The sequence below is a fragment of the Drosophila mojavensis genome, unplaced genomic scaffold (genome assembly GCF_018153725.1).
Source record: "Drosophila mojavensis isolate 15081-1352.22 unplaced genomic scaffold, ASM1815372v1 contig_74, whole genome shotgun sequence".
Lineage (NCBI taxonomy): Eukaryota > Metazoa > Arthropoda > Insecta > Diptera > Drosophilidae > Drosophila > Drosophila mojavensis.
The window spans coordinates 25518106-25542765 of NW_025318899.1; the positions used below are offsets into that span (position 1 = coordinate 25518106).

Genomic DNA, 24660 nt, shown 5'->3' on the forward strand with positions numbered 1-24660 from the left:
TGTGCGTTCGCTAATTGGCCAAATTATGTTGTCAAATTTCATTTTCTACTGTAGTTCCTTGCAATATTGAATATAATAAATACATTTCATCATTAATGCCATTAATGCCATTAAGTGCCCTCACCTCGCTTCATCCTATCAATTTCAACAAAACAAAGTTGTAATAAACAACAACAAAATATTTCTGTAGTACTTTTTTTTTTTAAACGTCCTTCTTCAAACCAAATTTTTTTTTTTTTTTTTAAGGTAGCCCTCAAGAATTCTTCGTTTGACGTGACGTTTGACTCAAAAAATGAAAGTGCAAATGGTAGAGTGTTCTTCCCACATAGATCGTTAGTGAAAAATGAACCATAACAATTACCAACGATGTGTCATAAAAAACATATTGCAGACGATGCATCAACTGATGCCACAATTCCCAGCTCCCAGTGGTCCAATCTGTTATCCCAATAATGTGCAAACGAATGTAAATAGTAGAGGACTTTTTCTATTCAACAGCGAAAACAGCATTGGGTCCACTAACTGGACTGGGGAGCATTATGCAAAAATATATGCACTCTGCCTCTCAAATGGAAAAGTTCGCTTCTGCACCACAAAAAGTTGATTTATAAACAAACTTCTGCAGCACAAAATTGTTAACTACCATCAGAGAGCAGAGTCACACACAAAATGTCAAGAAAAAGCCAAAATGTTTTTAGCAGACGAGAGCCCATTACATGAATTGATTTGCTTATAGATCTAACCAAGTGAAAGTGTCTGCAAGCCAATATGAAATTCTTAGTAAATAACCATGAAAGAGCGCCAAGCTAATAACCGGATAGTAGCGAGATGAAGATAGAAATACTAAAGAAAAAAAACCTCTACTATTGTAATATCTATTTTGCTAAAAATCTCTTGATTCATTACCATGTTCCCAAGTATTCAATAGATTTACTTTCTGCACAACGGAATAGGTTATAAAATAATCTAAATTGTTCATTGAAGAGCATTTTTAGAGCTCAGCTCCTATTACCACTCAAAAATGGATCGGGATCGTATAAACAACTTATCAGCCGAACATTGCGTGTCAGCTATTATTGTATTAGACTTTTTCTGGCTTGTCCAAGTTTCTGAGATGAACAATACAATCAGAACCCAAACGATAATCTGGTTCAAACGGGAATACATTTTGGCTGCAGTACCTTTTAATGCCGCATAGACGACCGAGGGAAGATGTGGTAGCCAGGCTATAAGTCCTCAGCTAAATCAGATGTTGGCAGAAATTTCGCAATAAAAAATCTAAGAAGTAAAAAGTTTTGATGCCGCCGCAGCAGCCAACGCACAATCGACAAGTTTTGCGTTGGCTTAACTTCTGCCACAAAATTCAGTTTCCGGCTTTTGATGGCTTGCAGTTTGTGCTAGCAATATGTATTTGTTGGCTGCCGGTTTGCTCAACTCCTTTGCCTCTGCTCAACTTTAACTTTTTTCCACTGCATAAAAGTTGTCGGCATGGTGTTGCTTATTTGATTTTGTACAGTTTTTGTGATAAACAATCAACGGACGGACATCACCAAGTGTAGCATAATAGCAAAAACCAACACAAAAACAAGTAAGAAGGCTCTAGTCGAGACTGCTCGACTAGGAGATACCCTGAACCTACTCATTCTGCACTTTTTTCACGTATAATCCTCCGTTCTGCTGTTTGCAGACTACGCTTGGGCTGCAGTGTGGGCCATAACAAGAGAATTTAAATGTTGAATAGTTTCTTTTGTAGATGGACTATCTATATGAAAAATCTAAAATCTATATGAAAAATTTAAAATATATCTAAAATGTGTGTACATTCCAAAGCACAAGACTTTAGTACTTGAAATGCGTTTTTTACAAAGGAGGCGTGGTATCCAAAATCTGTAGATTAAAAAATCTTCGTATCGATCAACTGTATATACACAGTAAATCTGAAGTCTCTAGGTTTAAAAGTGTTCAAATTAGGCTGAAAATTCAAACTCAATTTTCCGATTATTCTCAATAAAAAGTGATCGGATTTGTTAAAATATGCAACTCTTATACTGCATATGGTATACACGAGTCTACATGCGAAATTTCAGCTCTCTAGCTCTTATAACTTCTGAGATCTAGGCGTTCATACGGATGGACAGACAGACAGACTAAATCAACTCAGCTCGTCGCCCTGATCAAGAATATATATACGTTATGGGGTCTGCGATGATTTCTTCTGCCTGTTACATACTTTTCACAAAACCATTATACCCTACAACTTTAAAGCTAAAGTCTCCAAATTTTTAATGTAGATTTACATGCAATTTATACAATTTCGTTTTTTTTTTAAATTGACCCCCCACCCCTATATCCACCCCCTCCCTCACATATTTGTAAAAGGCGTATTTCAAATACTAGAGACTTGTGCTTTGGCAAATACATGTATATCCGTGTTATTTTCATAATTTGAAAGTTTCATGAAGATCGTATTTCCACAAGAAAAGTTATTAAACAATTAAGTTCTCAAGAAAGCGCAGACTGCAGCCCATGCATGTTTAGGCGTGTGTGCTTATGTGCGTATGCGTGTGTGTGTATGTGTGCGTGTGTGTGTATGTATCTTGTGTAAGTAGAAAGACGCGAAAAATTATTGAAATAGCTATTGCTCGAAGGGTTCAGGGGATCTCGTAGTCGAGCAGTCTCGACTAGGGCTTTCTTACTTGTTTTTCGTCTGCACTTGATTATTAATAACAAAGATAACAAGTATGGGATTGAAGACAAATAATAGATTAATAAATATGGTTTCCATTGCATGCTGGGGCTCTTCTATTCTTAATTAATTAATTTTAATTTTTGCATGTGGTTAGAAACTTTCAGCTCGAAGTAAAATAACCATCTCTTAGCTCCTAATAATCATTAAACTAAATTCCTTTTTAGGTTTCGCAGGTAAATTGAACTTATCACATACTACATATAGGTAACAACAATTTTTCAAAATTAAAGATTTGCAAATAGAAATGGGAACATTATATATACATATATATAAATTACTTACTCGGCAGGGGATAGGACTGGGTCCTATGCAAATAGTGTGAGGTTTCTATAATAAGTATACAATATACAGCATAATCCAAGCACGCTGTAAGGATTCAATTCTCAGTCTCGCCACAACGGGGGCTGATGGGATTAATTCGAGGCGTGAAAGCATACGCGCAACAACAACATAGTCCAGACGCCAACTTTGAAAATAGACGAAAAACCAAGAAGTTAAATTGGTTTTCTATTTGTTAACTTTGTTGACTGCCCGTCTGTTACGCTCTGGTAGAACTTGTCTAAATACCATAATGCTTATTTTACGTGTACGCCTGCATGCATATGTGAAATGTGTGAGTGTATAGGGGAGCGCCCGACTAGCAGATGCCCTGAACACTGAGAAGAGTTGGCAAAATGGCATGAGTTATTGAGAATAGAATTATGAACAATGCATTTAATTTTTCACACAGACGGACAAACTGACAGACATGATCTAATCTATGGGCTATATTACGCCTCTCCAGTTTGTAACACATATTTTAATAAATCTGTATTTGAAAACTAATCGCATACTCGCATTCCGTCCCATTTTATTGAATTGCATAATTTAAATCAATTAGCCTTTACCCTATTACTTCTGAATTTAGCGCAGCCGAGACTCCAAAATCAAAAACGAAAACCTATGTAAATCGTGAATGCTATTCACTTCCGGTATAGCAATTCCAAATGCATGCACAAATATTATAATTATTTTTTAATTACTAAATAATAACAAATATTCTTATTGTGGTTTATCACATCGTTAATAGGGTTCTACAGGAATATACATATTTCAAATTTTAAGCGGCTTGTCGCATCGCCAGGTAGCATTTGGTTTCCAGAAACGCTATTCGATATACTCTTTAGGAACGAAGGTAAGAGACAGATAACTTAAAATTAATTGGATGAGTACACCTATATTGCTTCAATGACGAGCTAGCGCTTCATCACAAAGAAAAACAATTAAGAAGGCTCTAGTCGAGACTGCTCGACTAGGAGATACCCTGAAACCTCCAAGCTTATATTCTACTCATTCTGCACTTCTTTTATGCACACATGCATACACACGCATCCACACGCACATTTAATTACGCGCTCTGCTGACTGCGCAGTTAGCAGCGACTGCGCTTGGGCTGCACTGCAGTACACTGTGGGCAATATTATGAGAATTTATTTGTTGAATATTTTCTTTTGTATACATACAATCTTAATGAAGAGCTTAATCATATGTTTAAAATGTGTACATTCCAAAGCACAAGTCTCTAATATTTGAAATACATTTTTTACAAATTGGAGGCGAAGGGGGCGTGGTATCAAAAATCTGTAAATTACAAAATTTTCATATCGATCAACAGGAAATCCGAAGTCTCTAGGTCTAAAAGTGTTCAAATTGGACTGAAAAAAACAAAATCATTTTTTCGATTATGCTCGATAAAAAAGTTATCGGATGAGTTATCGAAAAAATATGATAAACTTTTACTGCGTATGGTACACAAGAGTATGCATGCCAAATTTCAGCTCTATAGCTCATAACTTCTGACATCGACGCACTCATACGGACATACAGATGGGCAGGGCTACATCTACTCAGCTCGTCGTGCTGATCAAGAATATATATACTTTGTGGGGTCTGCGATGATTCCTTCTACCCGTTACATACTTTTTCACAAAAGCATTATACCCTAATTTCCCATTTTCAATGGGTTCAGAGTATAATAAAATACGAGCTCAGGGACAAGTCGAGTTTTATAAATATATACAAGTATATATATGTACATAAGTACTACGTCACACCGTCGGTCGATCAGAGGCGTATTCGAAACCGGTTGCTATTTCTATAAACACAAGCGGAATACACAATCAGACATACAAAATTAGTAAGCAAACGTATAATTAGTAGCAGAGATGCAATTAGACTTCCAGGCATTAGTTGCTCGTCTAACAAAACTAATTAGAAAATCAGTCTCATACAGAATATCAAAGTCTTATTATTATTACTACTATTTTCTATTTTATTTTATGTATTTATATTTATTTTGTTGTTTTTTTTTTTTAAGCCGATGCCTTCTTTAACAAAGCGCAAAGCTCAATAAGGAAACAATTATAGATATTTGTGAGATTAAAATACATTTTTTGTAATAAATTGTGTGAATTTCTGATGAAGTATCTGCAAAAATGCATGCAAAGAAATTATCATCCGGTTTTGCTCGCGAAAAATAAGTTATTATTTCTTCAATTCACAGCAATGTTATTAAAATAAGACGGTTAGCATTCAGACTGATGCAAAAGCGAAATCAGATACACATTCATGCATATGTATATATGTATGTATGTAAACAAATTGTGTGACCAAGTTGCAATTACGATTCGGTATTTATTTAACTGAATACATACATATATATTTAGCCGTCGCTGTTTTCATTTGAATTAATGCTATTATTGATATTATTTTTATAGATTTGCGTTGTAGTTAATTTTAATCAGGCTTAACGTAGTGCAATACGCGAGAGTCAGAGTACCCAACTCTGTCAGAGTCTTCATAAAATATTTGACTAGGTCAAGGAAATCAGGAAAAGAGAAAAGAAAAATAAGTTTAAAGTTTGTCTGTCATTCAGACTCGTTCACGGTTTCCCTTCTCAAATAAACATTTGGATTATGGTAATACAAATAAAATGGGACTATTAATAAGTAAATGAATAAGAAGTATGTATATGAATACGAATAAAGTCTTAAATTGTAAGATGGTAATTCAGATGCGAAATTTCTCCTTAGCAAAAGTACCTTCCCCTCTCTCTTTCTCTTTCTCTTTCTCTTTCTCTTTCTCTTTCTCTTTCTCTTTCACTTTCTCTTTTTCTATCTCTTTCTCGTTCTCTTTCGCTCTCTCTCTCTCTCTCGCTCATGATCATTCATTAGAGCAATCTACATAATATAATTGTGATGATACCCATCCACAGAACTTTCAGGCGTACTACTCTAGTTGGCTAAACCACACTCTTGCTCAGCTATGTATAAACAGTCAGGCCACATATTAGTGTAATTTACCACCTAAATATTTTATAAGGAAAGCAGCACTGCATATGGGAATGAATACAGAATGGAAACGCAAAGAGAATCGTTTGGTTGGTCCTCAGTGGGGAAATAAGTCGTAATTGTCCATCCGTCTATCTGCCTGTACAGGGTGTCAACGGACCGCAGTAGTTTGCAAATTGCATTAACATATCACTTGTTGAGAGCAACAAGAACAACAATAACGACAAATATGCGCTTGATTGCAAGCTATTAACAGCATTAAGGATGAGAAATCTAAATAATTCCCGCATAAATTAAAGCATTTCTCTTGGCATTTACAGTGAAAGGTCTGATAGATGACGGCATTCAGGTATTATTGCAGACATAAATGGATTCTTCAGGACTCTTACTCGACCCCCTCAAAAACAGTTTTGTAGAAATATGAAAAATTTACCACAACAACAATAATGCCAAATGCCTGTCAAAACAGCGGCACTGAGGAAATATATTGAATCTAAAGGAATAGACATGCCATTGAAAGGAGATGTTCGCCCAAAGGAAGTTGTCAGTTAGTCGAGCTTTCACTGTACACAACATACATATATGTCTGTATGTATGGCATGTACAACTGGCCGTATGAGTGTATCGGTGTATGGCTGTATGGGGCTGTATGGGTGTAAAGTTGTATGTAGTGTAGGGGAGTGCGTATTATGAAATGTACATTCTGGCTGCCGTTGCAAAATGAAGCTAAACTGTCATTTGGAGATAAACAGCTTTGAGCTAAATGCATGAAGCTGCCAACGACATGACCGAAGCATATAAATTACTAATACGCACGTTGTCCACGTCAGCTATCCCCACACGTCCACACAAACACCTAAGTACATAAATGCACACACGTACATAGAGCCGCATTTGTAAGTAGCGTGGGTTACACTTGTTTGCATATGCTTGCGTATGTATTCGTGTAGCTCGCACACACACGCACACACAGACATTCACACGCATAGATTGGCTTTTATAAATGCGAGCTTTTCGAGGCACGATGTGAGTCAAAATAAAAATAAAGAAAGACCTGCTAAATTAGGCTTTACTGCTGCGAACTCGGCTTGACGGCTTGACGGGTTAACCTCTCCTTTTGAGTTACCAAAATGGAAAGTACCTTGATCCCGTATAGTCTCGGAACTGGAATTAACTCAATCGGTTGATTTAAAATCAATCCATTTATATAACTCTCATATAGAGCAGGGTCCACTCTGGAGAGAACACATACAGTTCCTCAAGTAAGAGCAGATCCCTTTCATTTTGACCTATGCCCCCAATGGTCTAATGATTATATTGCCACCCACTGGGGGGAGGCGACTCCGACTAAGGTATTATGCGGATAGCCTAGAGGAAGAAAGTTAATTAGTAAACCTTTGCTAAGTAGACTCGCTCATATGTGTCATATAACACTTTCCAGCTTATTAACAGAGGTCTCATTTATCTAGGTACATAGATATAGATAGATAGATATACATAGATATTATCTATTAGATAACGAATCACTCAACAGCTAGAAGCTTAACACTTACATTAATGTTAGGTTAAACAATGTCTTTATAACTTATATACATATAGTAAGTCTAAGTATACTCCATAAAATTAGTAGAAGAATTGCACTAGCGCCAGGATATTATTAGAGGTTTTTCTACTGCATTATATGACTCTACACTCTACATAGATAGAATATTAAATTCCAAATTTGGCCATCAAAATATGCGCAGCAGCATTCTTCAAGAAGCAAGGTAGCACCGCCTTGTAATTGACAGTCACAGCCGACTAGAAGATTGCTGCTCAATTTGATTTTAGTAAATACCCGAAATACGCTTTATTCAAACGAATAATTGCGGTACGCCTGTATGCAGCATTTGGCGGGTCTATCGCAGTCGCTTGGTGGCCTGAGGCATGAAGCGTTGCTGGCTCGCTCAACCATCGACCTGTCTATGGCAAACAGCTGTTCAGCTGCTCAGATGGGAATTATGAAGTGTTTCTGCCGACACGTCGCGACGCGTCGTGCACGGCTGAATTGAGTATTATTTATATCTCGACTCACTCGAATGGCAATATCTGTGTGCCTGGGATCAGTCGCCAACTGGTTTGTTACGGCGCTGCATGAGCTTGACCTTGTATCTGTTTCAAGTTCTACATCACGTGCAAGGGGTACGATCGGCAAAAGCGGGTTACGCCAGCGGGCTATACGCAAGCCATGGATAATTTTCGGTGAGGTGTGAAAAATGATGCGCCATGCAAATTGAATGTGTATACGCTGTAACAAAGCTGTGATTGCTCTGTACATTTGTTCAATTGATTCTATTTCACTTGAATTTCTTATAAACTACATGCAAGTGGCTGTCAAGCCTGTTTCAAACTTGTTTTCAAAGCTTTTCGGTTCGAGCAGCAAAGGGTGAAAACTCACCTGTGTGTGCACTTTAAAGAAATGTGTAATAGCTTTGAAGCAAACCGGTCGAATTCCCGATATGCATATATGTATATCTACATCTACACATTCTATATATGTATGCTTAAAGTTTATTTAAAATAGTCTATATATCTACATCAGTAAATATACATAACATATTATATATTTTCCATATGAACTCTGTGTGACTGCCACCGATCAATCGAATGCGTAAGATGAATGTACCAAGGGTGCATTAAATTTGAAGTATAAGCTCAAGCCACATAAAAAACTGAAAGTGTGGGGGAATCATGTTTGTTTATGAATCTTAAATTTGTAAATACTTATGCTAAACCATATATAAAGTACATGTATTCAACTAGAGTGAAGATCATCTAATCCCTGTAAAGAGCTGGTATTCTAATCATTCTATGGATTTTTATGGGTAGATAACAAACAGCACACGCACTCTCGCACACACATCCACCCAAAAACGCTTGAGTTGCAGTCTGGGCTTTAATATGAACTTTATTTGTTGAATAAATCCTCTTATTGCGGGAATATCTATGTCACTCACTTCTTTAAGTTGTGTGCGAAAACAATGGAAAAAGTATAGCTAGATTCTTGGTTAATAATTTTCGGAGGATAGCATAAGTGATGACGATCATGACGATGACTCAGCTATTGAAAAGCACTAGTTTGGATTTTAATATGCAGCCCAGTCAGTAAGTAAACTATTTGAGTTAAGTAACGATTAAATATTGATGGGGCTGGCCACTTATGTAGCATTGCGCGAACAGTTCGTTCTTGGTCATTTCACCTACTAAGTTGAATAAAATGCATAAAAGTGGGCCTAATTGTCTAGTGGGCTGGCATTAAATGCATTAACTGACAGTGGGCAGAGCTTAGATGGAGATTGAGTGCCGCTAATTTGAATCCGTAATTTCCTTGACTTAGAACACTGCAATTTTGTTGCAGCTACGGCGTTTAACGGCCGCTTTCTTTTGCTGGCACTCGCAAGTTGGGATGTTGGAGTTGGATTTCCGTAGTTCATCTTCCTTTTCTTCCTTCGTCTTCCACTCCCACTCCCATTCTCGCCCAAGCTGCAACTTTGCATTCACACTATGTCGACGTATCCGCATCGGTCTATTGCACAAGCAAGTGCAGCATCCTGGCAAACAGCGCTCTAGCCAGCCCCCCACACCCTCTGCCATGTCCCACAGCAGCTGTTAACAAACTAGACATTTTTGAGTGCCGCTATATAGCGCTGCAAAGTTAACCGACAGAAGTAGGGGCTTTGGTCGATTCAACCTCGACAAATGTAGTTCAAAGTCGAGCTACATCGTAAATCCATCGTTGAACTATAAAACACCGTCTTCTTGCAATGTGTATCTCGTTTTACAGCGAAAGAAGAACAGTTCAGCGGTTGGCTTTACGCTTTGCCCAGTTGCTTTACCCCTGAGCTCTCTTAATCCGATTTGCTTGCATTTTTGCCATGTTGTCTGTTGCTCAGCGATTACGCTTATTCCTCTTCCCACTACTTTCGTACCACTACTCTTGATTATTTTATTTTCGAACCACACACTAACAGCTTACCCTTTTAATGCACTATAACTGAGTGTCTCAAATGGGTGAAATTTCAAACATAACTATTGCTCACATAAAATGTAGCTTTAAAGGTATGGCATATTGAATCTGGTCCTTTTAATCCAATTATAAATTAGAAAATAATGAAAAATTTGTTTTACAATAACTAATAAAGACATTTTGGTGAATTCTGATTTATTTACTATTCAATTAAATTTATAGTCTATATTTTTGTACATTCGATTGGATTAACATTAACTTATTGCTACATATATTACCTTCTTATTTATTAAAATGGGAAATCAGATTATAATGGTTTTGTTGAAATGTATGTAACAGGAAGAAGGAGGCGTGGCAGACCCCACAAAGTATACATATTCTTGATCAGGGCGTCCATCTGTCTTTCCTTTTGTCCGCATGTATGAACGCGTCGATTTCAGAAGATACAGAGCTAGAGACTTCAATTTTTGTTTAAAATGTCTTAAAAATGAGTTTATCACCAAAAATCGACAACTCATCCCGTTATTTTTACTATCGATAAAAAACCTTATCGTGTTTCTTGTGTAAGCAGAAAGACGCGAAAAATGATTGAAATAGCTATTGCTCGAAGAGTTCAAGGGATCTCGTAGTCGAGCAGTCTCGACTAGAGCATTCTTACATGTTATACCCTGAACCCATTGAAAATGGAAAATCAGGGTATAATGTTTTGGGGAAAAGTATGTAACGGGTAGAAGGAATCATCGCAGACCCCATAAAGTATATATATTCTTGATCAGGATGACGAGCTGAGGCGTGATTATACGTGCATGTGGATGCATGTGTATGCATGTGTGTATAAAAGAAGTGCAGAATGAGTAGAATATCAGCTAGAGGGTTCAGAGTACCTCCTAGTCGAGCAGTCTCGACAAGTGCTTTCTTCCTTGTTTTATATGCTTTTTCAAGGAGCTACCACTAAACTGTTTTTACTATGAGAGAAATTTGGAATATAAGTATATTTGATTGTTATCAGATAAAACATTAAGTTTGCCACATACCTAGTATGTCCATTTAAAAGGACAATGAGTAATCGTGCCATCCTATATACTCGTATACCACAACTTTAATATTAAGTCGGATTAAATATTATATTTTAAAATATATGTTTTCATATTTTATTTTAGCCGCCCATTATACACGATGGATTCGATGCTGGTTAGAAGTTACTTGAATCCTTTGATCTAAAATGGAACAGAGTTTCTCAGTTTATAAGAATGTTCGCAAACAAAACGATGCACATAGTATTTGGCATATTCATGATATTGCTGTTCTTGTTCCACGTTTGCCAAATCGTACTTATTTCCTGGTTGCCTTAACATCAGTGCTCCTCTGTTTTTGGCCTATTTGCATTATGAATTATTTATTTTACTATTCTTTCAGCCAACAGAACCACAAACGAAAAACAGAATGCAAACTGAAACCAAACAAAAATCCAAAACATTTTCTAAGAGTCGTACTTGACGTCACCTCCGCGATAAACGTGATAGCAGAGTAGAGCAAAACCAGCCGAGCCATAGAGAAACTTAGGCGAACGAAATATGCGAAAAGTGTTTGTTCGTATTAAATTTATGAATATTATATTTGTGTATTCAAGAAAGGTTTTCGCAAAGCAGGCTGCTCTGTAGCCATGCTAAACTTTGTCTATAAATTGTCCGTTGTTGCCAGGACTTTACGGCCCTGTTCAGTCCACGATAAAGCAGGACTGGTTGAGCGGGAGCGGTGAGAAATAGGAGCGAGACGCCTATGCAATTCGCTTTGGGGTATAATTTTAGTCGAATGTTTTGTTTCTTGTGCAGCGTGATATAGAATATCGACTGGGCATCATGTTTGCTTAAATTCGCCTTAAGCAGGTAATTTGCCTGTCCCTCCTGTTGTGATAAGTTATCTATTTTAGCGAAGCTAATTCAGCGCTAAGCAGTGCGAAATTCTGGTTCATATATTTGGCTACTGGAGCTCTGGATGTAAGGCAAGCTTTTCGCTGTTTACTTGTTATTTATCATCAGGAATATGATTTTTTACATTACTCTACAGTTCAACGATTATACATTGACATATTGATAATTAGAGTTTAACTTAATATATAATATACCAAATAACATAAATATGTTTCGTTAATTCAAAATGAACAAAACATAATAATAAAGAATCAGCATACATATGTCGGAGATGGTAGTATTATTCGAATAAAATATCTTATCGATATGTCGGTTAATGCATAGTATTGGGTAATATTGATTGAGTGAGATGTTAGTTAACACTAATGTCGAGTGTGGTCCTGACGAGGCTGCCAGTTGGTTGCGATGGCCGTAATCGAACGTGCTAGTGAACAAATCAGACAGTTGATTAGCAAGAGGAAGAAGGGCAACAGTGCAGGAATACGCTGCACTCCACAAAATTATCTAATCTGCAGGAATATCCGACAATAATAATAATATCAATAACATCGCATTGATAGCAAATCGAAATCATTTATTATGTTCGACCCCTTTGGGCATAGAGTGTATAAAATTCGATGTAAGTGAAATATGTGTCAGAATATACCTTTACCTACCCAATAAAAAGCGAAACAGTAGCAATGGAAAAAGGAAGTCTGGACAAACGATGTTTTTTTAATTTGCCCCGGGTAGCCTGTAACTATAATTTTTATACTCATTCACGAAAGTGAAATGAGTATATTGGTTTTGTGCAACGTCCGTCTTGCTGTCTGTCCGTCTATTCGTATAAACGGCGTTTATTTCAGCGCTATAGAGACTTGAAATTTTGAACACATTTGTATCTCCTAGAATCTTAAAGACTGTAGCTCTAAAGATAGGAGATAGGAGATATAATTTTATAACTGATTTTGATAAGGGTTTTTATCGATAAAAAAAAGATCGGGATGAGTTATCGATTTTTAATGATAAAGTCGATATCCGCGCTGTAAATACGGATATTTAAAAAAAAATTGAAGTCTCTAGCTCTTATATCTTCTGAAATCGACGCGTTCATACATACGGACAGACGGGCGGACAGACAGACGGACAGGGCCAAATCGACTCAGCTCGTCACCCTGATCAAGAATATTTTCAGGGTATAAAAATTCAAGCAAAAATGCTGGCAAACGGAAAAAGTTAACAGTTCTTTCTTAGCTTTCTATAAATGGAACACAAATTTCTGTAAATTCTACAAAACATGCCCCTGTCCAAAAAATACTGTAAAATTTATTTTTGAAAAACCTTAAAAATTTTGTTAAAATTGGTTCAAAGTTTAAGTTGGTAGGGGGGGCTATAATTATGACAAGCACTGTATTTACAATGAACCAAATGAGATATGGTTGAAATAAGCATCTTAATGTCAGACAGACAACATTGATTTGTGGAAGAGTATGAATGTGTAGAGTATTATAGTGCCAAGCATAGTCACAAGTGATATACTGATTTCTCGCCTCATATTTGGTTTGTCCCGCGTTGACGTCGACCTCCTCGAAAAATCCCTAAGAAATTTACATCAGAGAACTTATTGCAGAAACAGATTAAGCAGCTTTTAAATACTTAAGGAACTTTCTTAAAGAAACAGACCAAAGGAATCATGTGTACAAATATATTTTTGTTTATTTCAAAAATATATACAATATGTAAGGAACTGCAAAATATACTAGTTGAATGACTCGAATTACTTTAGCTAGCAAATAATGAGGAAATTAAAATGAACTCGTATTGATTAAATTGATAGCGAGAATACTTTGCACATTTCAATTGGAAACTGCGGATGACTGGTCGTCGTCTTTTGACGTCTCAAACTATGTAAGTTTTTACTTAGCTTTTATTTCATTTTAATTTTCAAATTACTCTCACAACGTACCATTTTCATTTCTGCTCCTCGAGCGTATATTATCCACAGCTGCATAGCCAATGCTGGATTTCTGGACGACGACTTAGATGAATTCCTGTACTTTGAGTCATAATGCACATGAGTTTTTATGTTTAAAAATGGGAGCTTGAAATATAAACATTTAATGGAAGGTAATATACAGTCTGAATGTAGTTATTCTTGGGTGCTACTGTTGAAGATCTTTAACGGAAAATTATATTTGTCTGTCACTTTATTTAAGAGGGTAAATCGATAATTATCGATTGGAAATAAATTCGAGTAGATGTAGCAACAAACGCAAAACACTGCATAAAATTTGTGCATTTTTTACCTCATTTTTAATCAAGAATTGTAGTGCTCTTATACATTTAGTAATACCTTAAAAAAACCCCATCCGCCCTACCCGAAATATTTTCAATGTGCTTATGAAATGACAAAATAAAATAAAATGAAATTTAATGAAAGTTAAATTTTTTCAATTCACGTGATTACAAAGTAGAATGCTTTGAAACTTTGAATAAAATTCAGGGTTTAATTAAACATATATGTATGTATATATACATAATATATATTTCTATAATAATACATGTTGAAACAATCTTTAAGACGTATTCCTTTTTATAGATTAAAATCTGTCCGCTCTATGGATGGGATATAAATACGAGTAAATATGAATTGCACGAAATTGTCCGACTAGAAGATACCCCGAACTCTTCGTATTTAAAATCACATACACTCCCCCACAATAGGAATCGTATAGATTAATTACTACAGGGTTGTAATGCGTATATCAGATAAAATCATAGTCCTTTTCAGCTTTATGGCTTTCAAGTGACGCCCAAATATAATAACTGATATTTGAAAATGCAATGGGAGTACAACTTAGATTTGAATTTGAATTTAAATGAATTTGAATTTTAATGTATTTCTAAATTTTACAGTTAAATACGGTAAACGATGTTGGACAACTTTAAGGATTTGAATAAAACGCAAGAGTGTCTGCTGTAATACTGTGATATAAGCCCATTTGCAGTTAAGAATAATGAAATATGTTGCTCTACAAGTGTAAGTATGTAACTGGCGTAAAATATATACATACATTATTAGATTAGATGTGCAGGTGCTCGCTTTTTGTGCTTTCTGTGCAAACCGACTATCAACTAGTCGTGTGGAAGGTGTGGAATACAGCATTGTTTTTCGTACTTATATCCGTGGCCAAAAGTCGCAAAGGCAACGGCTTTTAGCAAAATTTCATTTCGAGCATAAACTTATAATCATAAACAAGCCAGAGCAACGCCTAAAACATTCACACTAGCCGACAACACACAAATGTTCGCTGTGAAGTGTGCAATCCTCATACGCCCTATTCCAATCCCATTCCGGAGTCCCGGCGTAGCTGCTCTTCCGCTGGAATGGGTACAGCGGACGCCCAAGTCAAGATAAACTGTACGTCTTGAAGCGCATACGCCTCCCTCCTGGCCGCAGCTCCACTTTGCACTTCAACATTTACTGAAGGGGATAGGGGCTGTGCGCCAATGTGTCTACATAAATGTGCACTGCATGTGTGCTTGTGTGCTTGTATGCATGTGAGGATGTATGCATGCATGCATACAAGTGTACATGTATACATGTGGGCTTTGACTGCTGGCATTTTTGCATGTTTGTCCCGCAAATTATGCGTCGCGCACAAACAAAAGCGGAAACTCTGCTGCTGGCTACACTGAAACACTTTTTGGGGCAGATGATGGCTCTGGGTTGGGCTGGGCCCGGTTGAGCCTTAGCGAACCTCATTTTTTACATGGCCGTAGAGTTTGGCGCGTGTTACTTCCTGCTCATTTTATGTTTCGCTGCGAGCAGGAAATAATAATTGCAACATGGTACTGACTCCCCAGGGTAAAAGTTGCAACTGCAACTGCAAAGAATGCATTAGATGAGCTCAGCATCCGCGCGCGCAAAAAAATGTCATTTGTGGCAAACACTTTGACGCCCCAAAAGCCGATTTGTTAACCCACATTTCAGGCCATGCCATTAATTTTTGTTACCCCACGGAATGACCGATTGTTTTTAATGACCCGCGAGAGAGTCTGCTCCAAGTTAATAGACCGCAACATACACTTATGCAACATTTTACGCCTCAATGTAGAAATAAATACCTTAGTCCTATATCGTTAAAATATAACGTCTCACTATGGAATGTATGATATCTGCAGAATATCAAATCTATTATAAAACCTAATTTTATATATACTGTTTTATATCTCGCAGTAACCGACTCCATCTCTAAAAGAGGATAATTTTGAGATAGCTGTAACAGTTTACAGTGATCAGTCAATCAATCCCAAGTCACTTGTTTAATTTTTGTAAATAAAACTCAAGTCTCATAATCCACACGCACACATACATATATGTTTGTATAAATATGCGTCTAGTGCCCTGTATATCCGACTGTTAAAACATTTTGGTGTAAAGCCCGATAACTAAATTAAGACCAACTTAACTTGAAGAGTATGTCTTTCACATGATAGCATTAAAACAACACTCAAACCATTTCCGTTCCGACGAAATCGATTATTATTATCGATATTCTATAAATATCACACAAAGAAAATCGATAGTAATCGATTTCGTCGAAACGGAAATTGTTGGAGTGTTGTTTTAACGCTTCAAGTATTTAAGTATATGTACTATATATATATTGTATATACACAAACTTAAACTTAAAAAGATAATTAGACTTATTTCTGAAAATGTGTTTGTCATAAATAACAACAAAGTTTTTCAATTTATGACAAAGGAATAGACACTCAAACGATTTTTTGCAGGCAGCATCAGACATGTAAATATTTTATTTTGAAAGAAGGTCAGTAAAGTATGTGAACGATATATTGAGAAAGCTCGGCGAAGTTCGCTTATTCACTTCTTTTGATTTTATATATATTTCCTTTGTCTCAATTGCGATTGAAATTCGCTTTAAAAACCAAATCGAAATCGAAATCAGTGATCCCAAAGCTCTCACAGAGAATTCTAGCTTTACTTAAATAAGGCGAGTTTTACAGTATCTAACTTCATCGTAAATTTGTCACATTCTTTATGTTTCCTGCAAATTCAGTGCATTTCCGTGCCATGTGACCCAATCAACGTTTGCCTCACTTTGCTATAATCAACAACTTGGAGCTGTAACTGCAATCAGTGCTAAAACAGTCTGGCCTAATAGAAACATATACATATATTGACAGATATATAGATATATTGAATGATATTATATATAGAAACTATTTGCTAAACTATACTATATATGTATATGAATATACATTATGTCTTATAAATAATCTTTTCTTTCAAATTGTTCAGCTTAGTCTTAAAGCAAGAAAAATACAATAGTTCCTTTTTCGGGACAATCCGACTAGGAGATACCGTGAACCCTGCGATCAACTGATATTTCAATCATTCCACGTTAATACTTACAGCACACACCATATACACACACATATACACATTTATACACACGCACTGTGTGACTCAATTGTTGAATAGATTTTCTTCTAGATACATAATGTAATATAATGTATATTTAATATAGTAAGGAAATATAATGAGCTATCGCAAAAATGATATACTGATACTGCTTATGGAATATAGGAATATATGAATATGCAAAATAGAGTAATTCAAACAAATAATATACTATATTATATAAATTATTTATTTTATTTAAAAACAAATGAACTACAAATAATACTGAAAAGTTAGTGAAAATGTTAGATATATGTATGATCATATATTTACTCAATACTTTGGCTCAAGATCAAATTGGCCTAACAAATTCGCGAGAGTATGTAATTGTCGGTGTGCCCCCAACAATTAGCATGCACAAAACATTTTTGAGCTAATGAATGTGAATACAAAAACTTTGTACAAGCAAAAATTAAGAAGCAAAATAGTGGTCACACTCTACTGTCAGTTGTCTGCTTTTTTTTGAGATTTCTCTAATATTTTTCCTTGAACTAAGACCAGGCTACAGTAGCAGCAATAGCTGTAGCTACAAGTACGTTCCCATTGTATATCGTTTGAAGGCCTACATAAAATTGAACTGTGATTGTTGAGGTTTTTTTTTTTTTTTTTTTTTGTTGTTGTTCAATTATATGTATGGGCACTGTGTGTCTAACTCTTACAAATATGTAAGCAACTATACACATTTGGATAATATTTCTAGAAAGAATTCACAAGAGATTAAAGATATATTACAACTCAATTTATTTATTTTTTTTATTTATTTATTTTTTTTTTTCTGCTGCGAAAGAGCATTTTCATTTGTCTGTTAAATGACAATTATCGAAAGAATGAGATGTGGTAAATTTTCATTTTCGTAATCGCCAAAATAAACGTCGAAAAATCTAACTTGCGAAGCACCAAAATTTTATTCTTTCTATAATATTGTATATTTTATTTAATTGCTTAATTTAATTTGCATGAGCAACTAAACAAAAAAAAAATAAAAGAAGCATACCTCAGTTCTTTTGTTCAAGCGTAGCAATTTATTTCGCAAGTGCTATGTACGTATGTGTGTGTGTATGTAGGTATAAACAATCATGCACATTTAAATGTATGCATTTACAAATATTTATTGTTGTTTTTTAACACTTCACTGACTTTTTGCAATTTTTCTGTGTGCTTTGCAAACTTTTAGAATGGTTAATCAATGGCAATTGCCTGTTGATATATTGAAGTGGTTTTTATTATTTTACGCTTTGCTTTTACTTCGATTATTATTATTATTATTATTTATGGCGCTTTTTTGCACTTCAGCATAACACAACGGCACGAAATACTCGAAATACTCATTTACATTCGCACTGCGATTGGGAAGCAAGCAGCGGACTTGTTTATGTTTTGCGTTAGCTCGAACGAATTTCGCTAAAAAATAATCAGTTAAACTACAAGTTTTCTCAGTGAAACGGCTGCAGCTTTGCTGCCAAAAAGCTCGCCAGAACTTTTCTGCCCAGCTGGTTTGAACTCCGTTAGACAACTGAGTCGCCAAAGCGCCAAGCCACAATTTTATAGCCGCCCTGTGGGGGCAGCCGACGCCAAAGCCGAAGCCGAAGCCGAAGCCGAAGCTCAGCTTCGTGTCCAACTCAATGCGCATGAGCTGCATAGTTCTCAATAACAAATATAAACACAAAGCAGCTGCTTCTGGTCTCTCAGCTGTTTCGCTAGCCAAAACTAAAAAGCCGGCAACAACAAGCGCCCAACCTGCACGCTCAGCTCAAATGGCTGGTGAATTAGGCGGCCGCCGCGGCCCGCCGAGCATCGCAAACATTGAAGTCGGCTATAGTGGACGAAAAAAGAAATACAGCTCAGCATCGCTGACTAATGTTCAGAGCTGACAAACTACATGAAATTCAAAGCAAGGCTTGAACAGTAATACATTAAAATAAACATTAAATAATAATTATTGACTATAATAAGGCGATTTATTGACTTCATTCATTGGTAGCTAGGTAGGTAGGGATTCACTTTCCAAACGATTCCTATTTAACACCTACTAATAGTTTTTGGTAGACCAATAGAAGAACCTAGAGTTTCCAGCTGCAGCACTATAAAATATACTGACTTACGCTTACAAGGTAAGCGCGGATATATCATTTTTCATTAGTCCATAGAATAAGTCTACAATAGCGTAAATGTAAAATTTAATGTAAATCAGTTAAGCCCATAACATTAAAAGTTGCCTGACTTTAACATTCTTCTCCTTTGTACTTTTATCACTACATATTTAGTGAGGTTCTTGAAAGATCATATCATATTAATATTTTTAGAGAATTACGATATTCTATCAAATTTAAAGCTTGATATATGACTAACTTAATTTATATCTAATTTAATTTCTAATAGTTAGCGGTAATCTAGAAATTCTTGTCAAGCAAATAAAATACAGGAGACCATTGGAAAACAGCCTAGAATACAGAATAGTTATTTTGTTCTTTGATTTCCATACCAACAGAAATATGTAACTTCAGCAATCATATAAATGAATACACCCGTATATGTATATTCTTTCATTCTGAGTAGTCACACATCTACATACGCGGTTTTCGCAACAGCTTTGTGCGCAGTATCTAAACTGAGAATAAAAAAATAAAAAAAAATAAAACAAACAAACAAAAAAACTCGTCAAACTCGCTTTAATTAGATACTAAATATTCAAAAGTCCTGATCTTAAAAGACAAGTCTCTTTTTAACAATTTAGAAATTTTGTTTTGTTTCGAGTTTATTGAACTATAATTTCCAAATTTTATTAATGTACAATTGACAATAATAACAGATATAAGTACAAAATACATTAGTGTCTCCATTTATTGTAGTGGATCAATAGAAATGTTGTACTTTAGGTATTACCTAGTACACCCAATTCACATGAATATATGTATATGTATGTATATATACAAAAAACAGGTTTCGTTTGAGATACAATCAAATTTACAAGCCAAAAGTTCTTAGCATGCGAACGAGTTCTTTGTACACTGTGCAGCGCGCCATCTGTTGTTCATTTACGCGTCAGTGGATCTTTTAAGAGACCTTAGCTGTTAGTTCTACAAAAACTGAGAAAGCGTTTTGCTCGAAAGCTTTTGAAAGCTTTGAGTATTCTTTAGACTATACTCAAAAAAAATTTTATAATTGTATTTTGCAGGGACCGCAAATAAGAGCTATGAATTTTAAAAAATTGAGGCTCTAAAGAAGCCCAAAGAAGAGAGGGAAAATCACACATAGGTTATTTTATCACGAAAAAAAAAAAAAAAAAAAAAAAAAAAGATAAACTTTTATTTCCAATTTTTTGTAAAAAAAATTTTTTTTAATTATTATAAATAATTTATGTGATAAAAATCAAAAATTATTATTACAGATCAATTTGTATATAAAAATCAATTCATAACTTTTATTTCCAATTTTTATAATAAAATAAAAATTAAATTAAGAGTTATGGCGTAACTTTTATTATAAAAATCTAAAATAAAAATTGAATTGAAATATCTCTTGAATTAATGGAGCTAGATCATATATATGTATATGATGATGTATATATATGATGTACGCATTAATACCTTTCATTTGATGTATAATACGTATGTAAATATGTATATGTATATGCACATATATATATACATATATATTTAATTATCTGTTAGGCTCTTGCCGTTGCACAGTGGGATAAACGGCCTACTTAGTTTAGTTCTTTTTTCTAGAGTTCAAAGTTTTAGGATATTTTTTACTAATAGTATGTACATATACACACATAGTCAAATTAATAGTGCCTAGCTCCTTTAGTTCAAGAGATATTTCAATTCAATTTTTATTTTCAATTTTTATAATAAAAGTTACGCCATAACTCTTATTTTTAATTTTTATTATAAAAATTGGTAATACAAGGTATGATTTGATTTTTATATAAAAATTGATCTGTAATAATTATTTTTTATTTTTATCATATAAATTATTTATAATGATTAAAAATCTTTTTTTTTTTAATAACTCAAAAAATAATTCTTACTTTTTAATTTTTAGACTCATTCACAAAAGTGAAATGAATATATTGGTTTTGTGCAATGTCCGTCTTGCTGTCCGTCCGTCTGTCCGTCCGTCCGTCTGTCCGTATGTACGCAATCTATTTTGGCGCTATTGAAGCTAGAGACTTGAAATTTGGAACACATACTCGTGTATATCACCGATTATAAAGTGTTAAAATGTTCCCGATCCGCCCACTAGGGGCATGGCAAATCGGAAAATGCATTTCCCGATGTTGAAGAGCTAGAAAGCTGAAATTTGGTATGTAGTTCCGCGTCGACCACCCAAGATCACGAGCTATGGCGGATATACATATCTCCGCCCATTGGGGGCGTTGCAAATCGGATAGAACTGTATCTCCTAAAGTTATAAAACTAAAATGCTGAAATTTTGCACGTAAGCTGAGTTGAGTTACTGGTAGCCTCCGCTTTCGATTACCTAAAACTAATTAATTTTTATCTCTTTAGGGGCGCAACATATCGAAAAATACCCTGTAATTTACACATTTTTTGAGCGTAAGAATTCAAATTTTGCATTTAGGTTACCGGTTGAGGAGTCTACGGCCACTAGGGACGTGGCAATCGGCATTTATAGTGCCCGAATCGCGCCATTTATATGCGTCAGCCATCTATTTATGTATTTGTACATATAAATAAGCTTAATAGATATTCATAATACGGAAAGAAACATTTTTTATAAAAAAAATATAAAAGAAGCTAAAATAACAAAAATTTGCAATTTACAAAAATGTGTTTTCCACGGGATTTGAACTCGCACCCAAGCCAAATAGCTAAAATAAAAATCGCCTGCGCTTCTGCCTACAGCACCACCGCGTCGTTTTGAACAACAATAGTTAAAACGAAATCACATTATTGTTATGACGCCATATAGCAAATAAAAGCCAGTGTAGCGGCTGGAAATTCAAAAACAATGCAAAGACAAATCAATCGCAACGAGATTCTTCGAATATGCTAGAGTACGCATTTATGTGTACATACAAACACACATACAAATGAGCGCGTGTTTAAGGCTGGAATGCTTGATGCTATGCGTGCAGACTTACATATATACATATGTATGTATTTGCGTATATGTATTTGAGGGCTATTTGAGAAGAAACAAATTTAAGCTTATAAAATTATTCGACTAACAAAAAGAAAAGTATTAAGTGCCATTATTTCAAGCTCGCGCCTTCCCAATAAAATATCTATTTTATAAAAAACGAAATATGTATGAAAAAAAAAAAAAAAAACATCGAAGAGGCTCGAACCCCCCCTACTCTAACATAATTTGCGTCGCCCTTAGCACCCGCGCCACTGCTTTGCTTTACCAGCCAGTAGCTAAAATAGAATAGCTTAATAAGAGAGCGTCAACAGATAAAACTACAGTAACGGCTAGAAAGTCCAGTAATCAATCGAAATTCTAAGAATGTGAGAAAAGGCGCGCTTCTGTCTGTACGCAAAGAAGGGTGTGTGCACATGTATAGGAAAATCGCGCTGATCTGATGTTAGCTTGAAACCGATATCCAATATATGGATATAAATATATAATAAAAATCAAAATTGTATAAATTATATATGTAATTTGAATGCAATGATGCAATGATGATAGCAATATCTATCGATGATTTTCCAATTTTAATGCTATCATGCCCTGATTGAAAATTGCACTATATACTCTGGTTGACAGCGTTTGGGCTGTGAATGAGTATTCTGCAATCGGTATCGCCCGACTGCAACGTTCTTACTTGTTTGCTATAAAAATTATAATCGTTACGGTCCCTGGTATTTTGATTTTTAAATTTTAAAAGATTTCTTTAAAATTCCCAGCTTTAATTGTTTTCTAAGTTTGGCTTACACAGTTAGTGGGCGAACGGAAGGATATTTTTTATTATGAATAATAATTTATATTGAAATTTCCTTTCCTCTCCTCTCTCCACAAATATTGCCTTATGAAATATCGAAAATATTTATTTTAGTTTACGATGACTTTGATAGATCGCATTAATATATCAATAAAAATTAATTTATAGTTTCTGATTTCAAAAGGGTGCAGTCCACAATTTTGCACACACACCGACGTTTATATTCAAAGTTAACGCAGCGTTGCCAACTATCAAAAAAGCTGCCAGACTGCAATACTTCGCATATATGCAAGAATGCAAATATGAATATGGTAAATACATACATGTGTTCACATACACATATGTATATACATGCTCATGCATGTGATTTACAGTTCCTATTGTAATGCACGTTTCGCTGCTTGCGCTGAGAGTTTTGAGAAAATTATTTAAAAGGCTTCCATGGATCGCTATAACCGTGCCTGGAGAGGTAAATAACATGAAAAAATTTATGAAATAAAAATACTTGAATACTTAATTATAAATAGATCCCAAATCTCCACTAACGCCTATAACACCGCTTACAACCCGGGCATTTAGTTTTGACAATATTCCGTCGCCGCCAACGCCTACCCCGTGCAGGTCGCAGAACTGCAACTCCCGCGGTCTTCGGCCCAACCACCATAGCGTTCAACACCAAGCAGCTGGCCATGCACGACGCTTAATCGGTTCATGGGCGCCAAAACATTTCTCGCAGGATTTTATGCGCATTAGATCCGTCTTTTCGCCTTGTGCTCATGGCACGGCAATTCATGGTGATTCTGCGACGCCAAAGAAAGATACCCGATCCTCTCATCTAACGGATGCAATCGCTAAACAGGCCCCACCAAAGCGCCATTTCAAGCGCAGCTCACCCGTCAACCAGCCTGAGCTCAGCCCCAGGGTTAGTTCGCTACTCAATCGCACAGGCAACAATCACCTACTCGATTTGTTCAGACGTCAAGAAATCGACATGGCAGTACTGGTTCAGATGACTTTGGAGGAACTGGAATCCCTTGGAGTTCGTGGTGTCAGGGAATTGAAATTAGCTATCGATGTAATCAAATTTGCTAAAAAGTTCATATAGCTCGATTTGAGTTTAAATGTATTTAATATTTTTTTTAATTTGATATTTTTCCTCATTAACAAAATGGTACGTCTTTTTATGTTTGTCTAAATATTGAATAATATATGTAACAATCTAATTCAATCACGAAAAATATTATTTATTGTTTTTGCTGCAACACTC

General features: G+C 35.4%; 2 protein-coding genes and 2 long non-coding RNA genes across 5 annotated transcripts in view; 3 read left to right on the forward strand and 1 right to left on the reverse strand.

Moving 5' to 3' along the window:
• Window positions 1-11263, forward strand: part of LOC26527773 — a 50594-nt gene extending 39331 nt beyond the window's left edge. The window contains exon 4 of the long non-coding RNA XR_004364258.2: window positions 11245-11263. This is a non-coding gene — a long non-coding RNA (uncharacterized LOC26527773). The remainder of the gene's footprint in view (window positions 1-11244) is intronic.
• Window positions 1-18981, reverse strand: part of LOC6583599 (Ig-like and fibronectin type-III domain-containing protein 2) — a 45489-nt gene extending 26508 nt beyond the window's left edge. The window contains exons 1-2 of one of the 2 annotated variants that reach the window (XM_044009408.1): window positions 18477-18981; window positions 3032-3215 (exon numbers count right to left, since the gene is read on the reverse strand). The gene's annotated coding sequence lies outside the window, so the exon portion shown is untranslated. The remainder of the gene's footprint in view (window positions 1-3031; window positions 3216-18476) is intronic. The other variant, XM_002009229.4, reaches the window with a different exon arrangement.
• LOC122757437 lies at window positions 13134-17100 on the forward strand. The gene is made up of 2 exons (XR_006357466.1): window positions 13134-14121; window positions 14911-17100. It is a non-coding gene; the product is annotated as an uncharacterized LOC122757437 (long non-coding RNA).
• Window positions 18982-23750: 4769 nt separating the features above from the next.
• Window positions 23751-24621, forward strand: LOC6583600. Its single transcript, XM_002009230.4, has 2 exons — window positions 23751-23862; window positions 23921-24621. The coding sequence occupies exons 1-2, from the start codon at window positions 23835-23837 to the stop codon at window positions 24496-24498; spliced, it is 606 nt and encodes a 201-aa protein (XP_002009266.1). The 5' UTR covers window positions 23751-23834; the 3' UTR covers window positions 24499-24621.
• Window positions 24622-24660: the final 39 nt, after the last annotated feature.

Coding starts and splice junctions, on each gene's coding strand:
- LOC6583600 (XM_002009230.4), top strand. CDS start 23,835: ATGGATCGCTATAACCGTGCCTGGAGAG. Junction 23,863..23,920: donor CTATAACCGTGCCTGGAGAG/GTAAATAACATG, acceptor AATTATAAATAG/ATCCCAAATCTCCACTAACG.